The 12,793-nt window shown below is 35.6% G+C and overlaps 1 protein-coding gene across 1 annotated transcript; it reads left to right on the top strand.

Annotated features, from left to right (window-relative positions):
* The first annotated feature begins 12 nt into the window (after positions 1–12).
* LOC138322973 (DNA polymerase delta subunit 2-like) lies at positions 13–11,892 on the top strand. Its single transcript, XM_069267254.1, is given in 11 exon segments — positions 13–313; positions 3,482–3,603; positions 4,836–4,959; positions 5,526–5,646; positions 7,305–7,500; positions 9,344–9,424; positions 9,891–10,048; positions 10,342–10,469; positions 10,691–10,743; positions 10,746–10,794; positions 11,101–11,892. Coding segments are annotated over 11 exon segments (1,419 nt in total). The 5' UTR covers positions 13–84; the 3' UTR covers positions 11,259–11,892.
* The last annotated feature ends 901 nt before the right edge of the window (positions 11,893–12,793 follow it).

Genomic DNA, 12,793 nt, shown 5'->3' with positions numbered 1-12,793 from the left:
GTAATTTCCCTTAACGGAAGTGCTGAACCATTACCTTTTCGCGGGAAGTGGGATATGTATTGACTGGCTTGTGATTATAACATTATGTATTATTCGTCAGCACCGAAACCAGAACATGTTGGTGGTTTCCTACACAAACCTAACCAGAATAATGGAGATGTAGAATTCCAACGGACTGACAGTCATTACGAAGACAAATCTGAAAGGTTTATCTTGAAAGACAAAAACTTCGTTCGACAATATGCACATTTGTATGCAGAGAGATTATGGACAATGAGAGGGAAGCTGGAGAAGGCAGCGAGAAATAAATGGGGTAATATTTATAGTCTAGTTTGGTCATTATCGTTTTCTACAAACGGTATAGTCACACGCTATTGCAGTATGTGTTTGTTTTAAACAAAAAATGACCACAAAGTCAACGTGAATGTAAAATGATGAATGCTGCTAACTCTGCCTGGGTGGTGTCCGGGTGGCATAATGACATTTTTTGTTGTGTGTAATGGTGATATTGGTTGCTAAGGTTCCTAATTAATGTATATGTGTGTAGTACTATTTGTAACAAGCCTTTGAGAAAAGAAAATGTAGCTGTCATATCTGGCTCAAACCTGGGACCTCTGCCTCTACTGATTGAGCTACCGCTTACCTGGAAGCTGATGATCGACACAAATTATAATAATTCCACTACACTATAAGTCTGGACATTGATTATACTACAATATACTATTATAATGGAATGAAGTCCTGATTATGCATGCACTAAAAACAAAATTAATTATTGTATATTTTTTTTTTGGTGTTAATTTAATTAGATGTACACGTTAAACACCAATAAACACCAATAACAGAGTATAGAGGGATTAATGATATCAGAAGCTTTTAGCTTGTTTTCCAATCCTAGCTGACTGTATGTATATGTATGTATATATTGAATAAATATTGTTTAAACTAATAAACAGTATCTTATCTTATATTATCGTTAAACTAATAACAGAAATTTATGAATTTTTATTGATTTTAAAATCCCAGTTCTGGACCGACCGTCCGGCAATTATTGAGAACTGGAAGTCGGTATAACGAATAATCATGTGATTCACACCGGGCACTTTGAGACTGATAAAAGTATATTTTTCGGATAATATCCTTATGTAACCTGTATTGTTCTGACAATAATGATCTATATTCACTTCACAAACCTTTCGATTATAATGTTTCATCAACTATTAGTGGTAAAATGCAAGGCAAACACAACACACATATAATTCTGTTCAAATACGCAGCCATGTTTGATTTACAAGAAACCGTGACGAAATGAAACACTCAACAGGTAAAATATGTTTTAAAGTTTAAAAAAAGCCAACAAACTAAGAATATTTACAAAGTGAAACTGAACAAATGTAAGTATTATACAGAATTTAGCGAAAACGAATGATTTAAATTTCATGTTAAAAACTTTGTGACATTATATTTCTTTCATAGTGAAAAATTGTAAGTCATTCCATATATGGTACTAGCTGCCATATTTGGAGCAGGAGACTTTCTAATTAGAAGCATCATGGCGGCCAAGTGAGCCATGTTGGAAATGTGAGACATTAAAAAATGCTTAAAAACATAAATTACACGTGGAGGTGAGTAAATAAAGACTTATTTTATGTTAAAAATGTTTGATATATTGTTAGCTCACCTGGTCCAAAGGACCGAGGTGAGCTTATGGGCATACCGCAATCGTCCGGCGTCCGACGTCCGTCAACAATCGACTTCTTCTCCATAAACCGCCGGGTCGGATTCAAACAAAATTTGACTGTAGCATCCTTATGGGCTACTAACTCGAAAATTGTACAAATGATGGGGCTGACCCCCCGGGGGCCTGAGGGGCGGGGCCAAAAGGGGTCAATTTGGCTATTTCCATATAAACGACTTCTTTTCTGAAACCAAGTATGGGATAGCACCCATAATGCAATGGTAGCATCCTTATAGGGTGGGGATTCAAAATTGTACAAATGATGGGGCTGACCCCCCGGGGGCCTGAGGGACGGGGTCAAATGGGGTCAATTTGGCTATTTCCATATAAATGACTTCTTCTCTGAAACTAAGCATGGTATAGCACCCATAATGCAATGGTAGCATCCTCATAGTGTGGGGATTCAAAATTGTGCAAATGATAGGGCTGACCCCCCGGGGGCCTAAGGGGCGGGGTCAAAAGGGGTCATTTTGGCTATTTCCATATAAATGACTTCTTCTCTGCAACTCAGCATGGTATAGCACCCATAATGCAATGGTAGCATTCTTGTAGGCTGGGGATTCCAAATTGAGCAAATGATAGGGCTGACCCCCGGGGGCCTGAGGGGCAGGGTCAAAAGTGGTCAATGTCCATATAAATGACTTTTTCTCTGCAACTTAACATGGGATTGCGCTCATAATGCAATGGTTACATCCTTATAGGGTTTGGATTCAAAATTTTGCAAATGATGGGGCTGACCCCCCGGGGGCCTGAAGGGTGGGGTCAAAAGGGGTCAATTTGGCTAATTCCATATAAACGACTTCTTCTCTGCAACTAAGAATGGAAGAGCACTTATAATGCAAATTGTACAAATGATAGGGCTGACCCCCGGGGCCTTAAACGGCAATAGATGCGAGGTCAAAAAGGTCAATTAGGCTACTATTTTCATATAAATTACTTTGTCTCTGAACCTATGTATTGGATAGCATATTTGTATGGTATCAATAGCATCATTGTATGGTTGTGATTCAAAATTAAACTTTGGGAGTCAATTTTGCTTATTTTTCTAATTGTCAGAGTCTTGTGATAATTACTAACAAAAAGCCAGGTGAGCGATACAGGCCCTCTGGGCCTCTTGTTGAATTTTATTATAAAAGTGCCCCTACATGACACACAGGAAATGTAAGATTTTCATGCAGAATGTTTTGCAACACTACTGTCAATGGGACGGAATCGTAGCTCTGACGACAACTACAGGTCAGAAATCTTCTGTCCGTCGTTCAGAGCTAAGTAATCGCAGCTACGGAAGTCGGTAGAAATGGTGTCTCTGAAGTATTTTGCAGGTGCCGAACCTGGCAAAAAACGCAAACTGCATAAGATAATCATGAAAACAGCTTCTTGGATACTACCAGTAATATAGCAGAAAGTTACATATATGTTTACTTCAAAAATTCACATTAATGTTTATTAGGTCCAGCAATATTTTGTTCAGTCCAGCTTAATCACAGTCCTTGCCCGTCCGAATAACTGGCCATAACTTTCACGGTGTCTGCAATAATTGTTTAAATGATGATATCTTTTATGTATTGTCGGCAGTGGAGCATCTTTAATTTGATATCTTCAAAAAAGGCTTCAGTATACTGGACTTTATTCCATGGGCATTCGTTGCATACAAATAACTGAAGCTTGGTTATTGAAAGTTTGGTAAAGATTATCTACAAAATTGCATTAAAATTTCATCTTATATTTAATCCTTTTTAACAGGAAAAGATGTAAATATTAAGAAACTTCATGAGCTGCAGAGTGACGAGAAATGTGTAATTATTGGAACGTTGTTCAAACATATGGAGCTACAACCCAGTATTTTAAAGGAAATAAGTGAAGAGGTATGGATCACAGTGTATGAACGGAAGTGTATAGTATTTTTTAAATTTCGTAGTTGCGAGTCTGTATAGCGGTACTCAGTCACTTGTTAAGACAAATGAAACAATCGATCATGGATAAATTTTGCCAATTTTATTCGTTCTATACGTTTTTGTTGTTATCTTCGGTTATAAACGGCATTATGGATAGAAATTTGAACAAACAGTGACTAATGAAGTGTTGAGGGTTAACCAGCATTAAGAATTGACACACCCGCCTAATATTTTGCACTATTTTAAGGTATTCTGTCTGTCTTTCATTATTTCTAGCACCATCACAGGTCTATAAATGAATCCAACAATATAAAACACATAAATACATCTTTATGGACACAATATCTTTTACTTAATCATATTTTGAAGTTGTAGGATGATCGGTTAAAATTGTATAGTCACTTGCATTGTTTTGAACTGGCGATGTATAGTTGCTTGCGAGGACACTTGTGTAGTCGATGTATTATTTTCAAAATCATGTTCATGAATTTGTTTATATACATGTTATGAAGACATTATATACATGTTATGAAGACATATTTGTAGTTATGAATAATGCCGATATTTGGTGTTTTACCGACCTGTACACCATGCCTGTTTTCATTCATCCCGTTTTGATACTCACAAATGACGATACAAAAAGCAACTAATGATTATACTATACACTTTCGTTCATACACTGTGTGGATGGATTCATTCCAGCACTAAGGTTCAAATTTAGTTTCAATTAGTGTTTTAGACAAATAATGTGAATGCTAATATCCATAATTGGCAAATATGAATATACCAAAATGCAAGAAAATGATACAAATGATTGAGAGAAGAGACAATCTCAACAAAGAAGAGGCAGATATTTGAGGTTTATTCAGGGAGTAGATTTGGGCTTCATCAGGACACAATACCAATAAAATTATCTGCTAAAGTATACAAACTGTGGTCAAGTTTCATTTGTGATGTAATGTACAATGCATGCAAGAACGTTAAGTCTTATATAAATTTGAGAACGTTAACTCCATGTGACTTGTCTATAATTTATCAAACAAAATAGCTGTATGATATCAAACAACATTCGTCACATTTATGATATTGAAATGTCATAGTTAATGTTCATCTAAGTACAGGTCAATGTGGATTCTAATATCCAAGGTAAACTTTATGACTTCACGCGCATAAAATTACCAACAGTTTTTAATTTTTAACAGCACAATTTGATGCCCCAACCAGTAAGAAGCCGGTTTGTGAGTGACACAGATAAACTGATACTGGAAGATGAACTACAGAGAATAATCTTACGTGGTAAACTGGATACACCAACCTCTGTTACAGGCAAGTGGAAAAAATCTGGGGCTACTGTAGTCCCGACATTACCACAAGACCTCAACCTCTTGGTTACAAGTTTTAATCCCATGTGGGGCAATTGCCAGGTACTGACCACTGGTCACTATTTTTTTTCCCTGGGTACTCTGGCTTTCCTCCACCAACATGTTCTTAAATGACCCTAGATGTTAAAAGGATGTTAAATAAATGAATTCTTTTATATAACATAATACATTTGACGCCTGAATAAAATAAGAAGCTGTAAATGAAGGAAGAACATTTAATTCAAGGATTCAGATTAGTTTTAAACATGATTCCAAATCTTATTTCTTTATTGTTGATACCTGACACAACTTTAACCTACCTGTATATGTATGCATGTAAATTTTGGTTATGAACTATGCAATATTGATTGTATCATGAATTATTTTGATGGAAATTAGAATTTTGTATTTATATGTCAAATAACCTTGAAGTTGGTAAATGAATGATGAAATTATCTGTATTAATTGTCAATTGCTATATTGAAAATGAAGTAATATTGCTATGATATAAATCTTATTTTAAATTTTTAGGAGCTATTATAGCAGTGTATGGTATAGAGCCAGAAAATGACCAAGGAAAGTTCTATATTGAAGATTATTGCTTCCAGGAGCTGCCAGCTCAGGTCCCACGACCTGTATTAGAACAGGACAAGTAAGATATTTTATAGAAAGTCTGTGCAGCTTCATACTAATCCATAGAACTGAAACCATTCTTAGGAACAAACATTGAATTGTGAATCATGATGTTAGTGTCAGTAATATTGTTCCCTATGACGTTGTTCTATGCAGTAGACTTCTCCACAGTATTTAGTCATATATCCTGACTCTTAAAGTTGTCGGCAGCAGAGCTTTATTGTTAATGCTTTTGAACAGATTCTTAAATAAAAAGATGCATGCACAATATTTGTTCAAATGTCACGGTACTCAACACACTAGGTAGGCATTTTAAATATCTATATCTTTTTAATTATTAAACCTGGCTTATTTGTAGCAATGATTTCTGTACAGGTATATTGCCTTCATCTCTGGCATTCCAGAGGCTGCAGATTTTTTTTTTCAATTTTTAACAGCACAATTTGATGGTGAACCCCAACCAGTAAGAAGCCAACGTTTCGGGATTCACATTGTGAGTGACACAGAATGGTTTCTATAGTCTAGGTTAATGTGATTCTAATAATGCTGTATGATAAATGAATGAATATGGTGCTATGGACAATTTGATCCAATGGTTAAAGAAGCCGTGTTGAGATGACACAGAAAATGATACTGGAAGATGAACTACATAGATGTTAAAAGGATGTTAGGCATTGGAAAAAATCTGGGCTACTGTAGTCCCGACATTAACACAAGACCTCAACCTCTTAGGTTACAAGTTTTAATCCCATGTGGGGCAATTGCCAGGTACTGACCACTGGTCACTATTTTTTTTCCCTGGGTACTCTGGCTTTCCTCCAAACATGTAAATGAAGATTCTTTTATATAACATAATACATTTGACGCCTGAATAAAATAAGAAGCTGTAAATGAAGGAAGAACATTTAATTCAAGGATTCAGATTAGTTTTAAACATGATTCCAAATCTTATTTCTTTATTGTTGATACCTGACACAACTTTAACCTACCTGTATATGTATGCATGTAAATTTTGGTTATGAACTATGCAATATTGATTGTATCATGAATTATTTTGATGGAAATTAGAATTTTGTATTTATATGTCAAATAACCTTGAAGTTGGTAAATGAATGATGAAATTATCTGTATTAATTGTCAATTGCTATATTGAAAATGAAGTAATATTGCTATGATATAAATCTTATTTTAAATTTTTAGGAGCTATTATAGCAGTGTATGGTATAGAGCCAGAAAATGACCAAGGAAAGTTCTATATTGAAGATTATTGCTTCCAGGAGCTGCCAGCTCAGGTCCCACGACCTGTATTAGAACAGGACAAGTAAGATATTTTATAGAAAGTCTGTGCAGCTTCATACTAATCCATAGAACTGAAACCATTCTTAGGAACAAACATTGAATTGTGAATCATGATGTTAGTGTCAGTAATATTGTTCCCTATGACGTTGTTCTATGCAGTAGACTTCTCCACAGTATTTAGTCATATATCCTGACTCTTAAAGTTGTCGGCAGCAGAGCTTTATTGTTAATGCTTTTGAACAGATTCTTAAATAAAAAGATGCATGCACAATATTTGTTCAAATGTCACGGTACTCAACACACTAGGTAGGCATTTTAAATATCTATATCTTTTTAATTATTAAACCTGGCTTATTTGTAGCAATGATTTCTGTACAGGTATATTGCCTTCATCTCTGGCATAGAGGCTGGTGGGAGTAAGGAGAAGACATTTCCGCTCCAGCTGTTTGTTGACCTTGTAACTGGACAGGTTGGAGACGCTGGTCAACAAGAAGATTCTGCAAATATTGTTAGAGTGATTGTGGCCGGCAACTCCCTCAGTCAGGACACACAAGACAAGGAAAGCATAAATCAGGTAGATACACACGTCACAATGGTTAATAATGGTGTAGGATCACAATGGTTTATAATGGTGTAGGATCACAATGGTTTACAATAGTGTAGGATCACAATGGTTTATAATGGTGTAGGATCACAATGGTTTATAATAGTGTAGGATCACAATGGTTTATAATGGTGTAGGATCACAATGGTTTATAATAGTGTAGGATCACAATGGTTTATAATGGTGTAGGATCACAATGGTTTATAATGGTGTAGGATCACAATGGTTTATAATAGTGTAGGATCACAATGGTTTATAATGGTGTAGGATCACAATGGTTTATAATGGTGTAGGATCACAATGGTTTATAATAGTGTAGGATCACAATGGTTTATAATGGTGTAGGATCACAATGGTTTATAATGGTGTAGGATCACAATGGTTTATAATGGTGTAGGATCAATGGTTTATAACAGGGCTCGACATTAAGTTTTTTAAGGACTTGCCCTGTCGGGCAGGTGACTACAAAAACCTACCTGCCCGACTGGAAATTTGACTTGCCCAATAAAATTTAATGAAAAATGATACAATTTCTCTATTTTTATGATTAATTTATGATTCCTTTTGATTTTCTTAATTTTTGTGTTCTATGAGCATATTGAAGAATTGATAATTCACTGTAGTAAATATAACAAAATATGTCCTGTCCTAATAAATTGTTCCTAGCTACTGACCAGTCGGGCAAGTGATAATTATCAGGAACCTTCCAGACCTAATAAATCCACTGTCACTTCAAATCTGCTTTGATGTATCTTCTTCTTAACTGTGAAATACCGATAGGAAAAGATCGATTTGAGCAGACTAGGTTGTGAATAGCCGGCATGGCGAACAGAACTTATAAATTTCTTGATTTTCAGTCCAAAGCTGGTCATGTATAATTAATCTTGATTCTTGCATATAATGATAAACTTTTGATTTCCACTATTGCAATACTATTGCTTTTGAGCTAGGCCTACTATTTGTTATCAATCTCGAAGCTCTATGCCATGCTTTCTGTCAAATTACATTATGACTGTGTCATCAAAGCGCTTGAATTATCACATCGTGTATACTACATGGGTGTACAAACATCTGTTTGACCATGACTAATTATACCGATAAATCTGTGTAGACAGCTTCATAGCTAAGATTTTGTTGCATGACCCGTAAATGTATCTTAAGGACTGTGATATCAACTCTACATCAGCCTAAACAAGTATCAATGGCACTAAATTATCCACCTGCCCAGTCGGGCAAGTCACAGACGTAACTGACCTGCCCGACAGGAGGTCTGACCTGCCCCGGGCAGTCGGGCAATGGTTAATGTCGAGCCCTGTATAATGGTGTAGGATCACAATGGTTTATAATAGTGTATGATCACAATGGTTTATAATGGTGTAGGATCACAATGGTTTATATTGGTGTAGGATCACAATGGTTTATAATGGTGTAGGATCACAATGGTTTATAATGGTGTAGGATCACAATGGTTTATAATAGTGTAGGATAGAGATTCATCATACAAACATTCTGTTGATGTTGTGTTTATCATGTTTTCAGACTAGTAAAGTTTTATATGTTTAATCTTTGTTGTTTTGATTCCATTACACCCATACAATAGAAACTAGTACAAAGTAAAGTGTAAATGTTACATCACATATTAAAAAATGTTTCGTATACCAATCAATGCCTTTTTACTAGAATTACTAAAATTCTTTGTTAATGAAAATGTCAATATTCTATTTAAAACAAAACATTTAAGGTAACATTTATTACATTATCATCTGAATTCTTACCTTTCGTGGTTCAAATTTCTAAGTCATTGTGGTTTCAGGCTAAATATCTCACGACAAAGACAGTGGCAGGAAGTATTAATTCAGTTAGAAATCTGGATGACACATTTACTCAGCTGACAGTAAGTATTATGATGTCATTGTGCTTGAGTCGCTGACTTCATTGTATGTCCTCTTTGCTTGAAAGCAGACATAATATACTAGTACCAGTTCATCTGTTTCTGCAGTTTCTGCTTCTAATTCATATTGGACAAAGTCCATTGGTTTCAAATCATGGAAAGATATCACGACAAGAAATTTATAAAGGTGAAACTTCTAAGGATCTTAAATCATTTTCCCATTGACATTTGACATTATAAGATGTATGTCAAGATGTCCTTATTGGTCCCTGACTTTATGCCAACAATGTTGACAATCATACTTTTGTTTCATTAATAGGTGATTCTGATGTTAAGTCATATAGGAAAATTAGCAAAATGGCTTTTTGTGAAATGATAATGTGATAAATGTATATAATGCTTCTTTTTGAATATTTTCAATATTTGAAACACTTCCCATAGAACTAAACCATTATTTATTTACTTTCAGTCATGTGTAGATGTTGATGTAATGTCTGGAGAGTTTGACCCCGCAAACTACATCCTTCCTCAGCAGCCATTACACAAGTGTATGTTCCCTCAGGCGTCCAGTTATACCACCTTCCATACGACAACCAACCCCTATCACTGTACTGTGGATGGAGTCAGGTAAATAAAAAAGTATCTCTTGTCTTTCACTCTGTCCCACCTTGTAAATCTACATTCCATTTCCTACACTGTATCCTTGCATTCACACTAAGTCATGATTTTAAATTCTGTATGAGATTGTAATTTCCTTTAGTGTTTTGTTTTTCATATTTTGATATGTTTGATACTAAAATCACATTGTTTTTCTTGAGCTTCAGTTTTGTTCAACATGGAAACAATACTGTCTAGTTGTTGTATATCTAACTACAGTAAAATATAAGCTATTAAAATGTGAAATGTTCTTTCTATTTCAGCATTATTGGTACGTCTGGTCAGCCATTACACGACATCATTAGATACAGCACCAATGGTGATCCTGTGGATATTCTGGAGAAATGTTTAAGATGGGGACATCTCGCCCCTACAGCTCCTGATACTCTAGGTAATGTATTGAACAATACACTATCACGTCAGTTCTAAAAATAATATTATGTTTTTCAGAGCATGTCCTTCATATTTTGTAGAATAGTTATTGCATATTTTCGATATGATTATATTTTTAGCTCACCTGGCCCGAAGGGCCGTTAGAATACTACTTTCTGATGTTGATAATAGAATCTACTTGACCAAATGAGACCAAATGTTATTTGTATATTTGTTTAGGCTGCTACCCATATTATGGAAAAGACCCATTCATATTAGAAGAATGTCCTCATATATTTATTTTGCTGGTAACCAGTCATCCTACGGCTGCAGACGTCACAAAGGTAATGCTCCTGTTGCTAAATGCAGAAAGCCATGAACATCATTTGCAATAGTTAGAGTTACCTCCCTTCGGCCCAAATCTTGACAAAATCTTTGACATGTGTTGATATTGTTGAACCACTTAAATACCAACGCAACTCTTTTAATTTGAAAACCTTGTTAGAGAAGTATTTCATAGGTTCTATCTGAATATCATATATTTAAATTCATTAAACTTAGAAATGTTGAAGATTAACAATGATCCAACAGATGTAGTTCACCAGGTTTGTCTGTTACTGTATTGTAATTTCAAGGTTTGTCCATTGCAGGTCCTTCTGGTCAGGAGGTGTTACTGGTCAGTGTCCCGAGGTTTTGTCAGACCAGCACGTGTGTAGTAGTTAACCTGAAAAGCCTGGAGTGTCAAGCTATAGAGTTTAACACAGACTTTCCAGAGCCAGCAAAAGAGAGTCCAGATGTGGACAAGTGATGTTAGTGTGTTATGGAAGAGGATGATAAACTTATGTAATTTGTATCTCACACATTTTACTGTGCCGTTTTAGATGTCCATATTAATATGCACAAATACTCACTGGAGAGTCTGATGGGCGTCTGATTGTCAACAATTAATTGAAAAGAGACAAAGGTTTTCACTTCCTGTGACCTTGTGTCATGTTTTTGGCTGTGACTTCTCTTTAGTGTGATGTGACTGGATAGATGTGCATTACATTTCAGGATGTTTATATTGTTGGAAGTGTTGGATATTCTATTGGTCTTGTTTCATTGAAGATACAAGTTTGCTATCAAGTCTTGTATAGGTACATTAGAAAAAATGAAATGATGTTTGTTATACGCATTTAGTGTTTATAATATTTACTTCATAGAGGAGATATAGGAATAATTCACAATATTTTTTTTTCACATTGAAGTGCATTGAATCTGTATAACAATGATCAACAGAATATGTGATTATTTATAAACATGCTGAATTACAAAACTCAAAGACAGGTCACTACCTAGCCAATCTTAATCCTACCAATGAAATGTAGGAACCTTCACACAGAATCTGATGAGAAATATGAAAACTGAAGAATAAGCAATAAATGTCAACAGTCAAAAAGTGACTTCTTGTTGGTCTCTTTGTGTTCAAGTTACAATAAGGTCCTAGGGCAACTTGCACCATCTGTTGTCAGTGGGCAGATAAATGATACACACACTTACTACATGTCTTGCCAAATGTAATTGTCTCCTCTCTGATACATGAGATATAGCATGGGTCATTATTAAGTATGTCGAGTGATGAAACAAGCGTCTGGGATACGGCAAGAGCAGAAAATAAAGAACATGTTGGAGCACCACCATCAATGTGGATATTCGTCCTTGTCAAAGTTCACTTGATAATAGTTGGTTACTCAACACTTTTTTTGATTATTTTAGAATTTCTAAATTGCAACTAAATAGACCAGTGACCTTGACCCCCCCCCCCCTCCCAGGTGACCCTGAAAGGTCTGATTATTTGTTTCAACAATCTTGATAGCTCTATAACTCGGCATGCTACAGACACCAATGTCACACCATCTCGGGTGTGTATAACCATATATGACCTTGCGACTTTGAAGAAAGGCCAATATCCTTTTCATGCTTCTTTAATAAGATATTGAATGTCAGGTGATGCGCTACTGAATGGGGTACCGTGCTATAATCTGGTACTTTAATTTAAAGGGAAATAAATGGCGAGGTAACCGAAGCAATTTCGAAGATTATTCCAGGTCTGGACGTCCGCTGGATACAACCGACGAAGGAGTGCCAAAGTAAGTTCGTGATCTGGTATACTCTGAACACGAGAGGAAGAAATTAAGCATTTTGTATGATAGAGTTTATGCAAAAGCTGACCGACAGATGGATCTCCAAATCCCTTAATGATGATGCCGTCCGCATATAGCCACTGTTGAAGCATTTTAGGTCAATAGACGATTTTATTTTGTGTCTGATTACTAGAGGAGACTTGGATTCATTATGAGCTAG

This window comes from Argopecten irradians, chromosome 5 (genome assembly GCF_041381155.1).
Source record: "Argopecten irradians isolate NY chromosome 5, Ai_NY, whole genome shotgun sequence".
NCBI lineage: Eukaryota > Metazoa > Mollusca > Bivalvia > Pectinida > Pectinidae > Argopecten > Argopecten irradians.
Note: the sequence above shows the minus strand (reverse complement) of the source record. Positions and strands in the feature narration are given on the sequence as shown.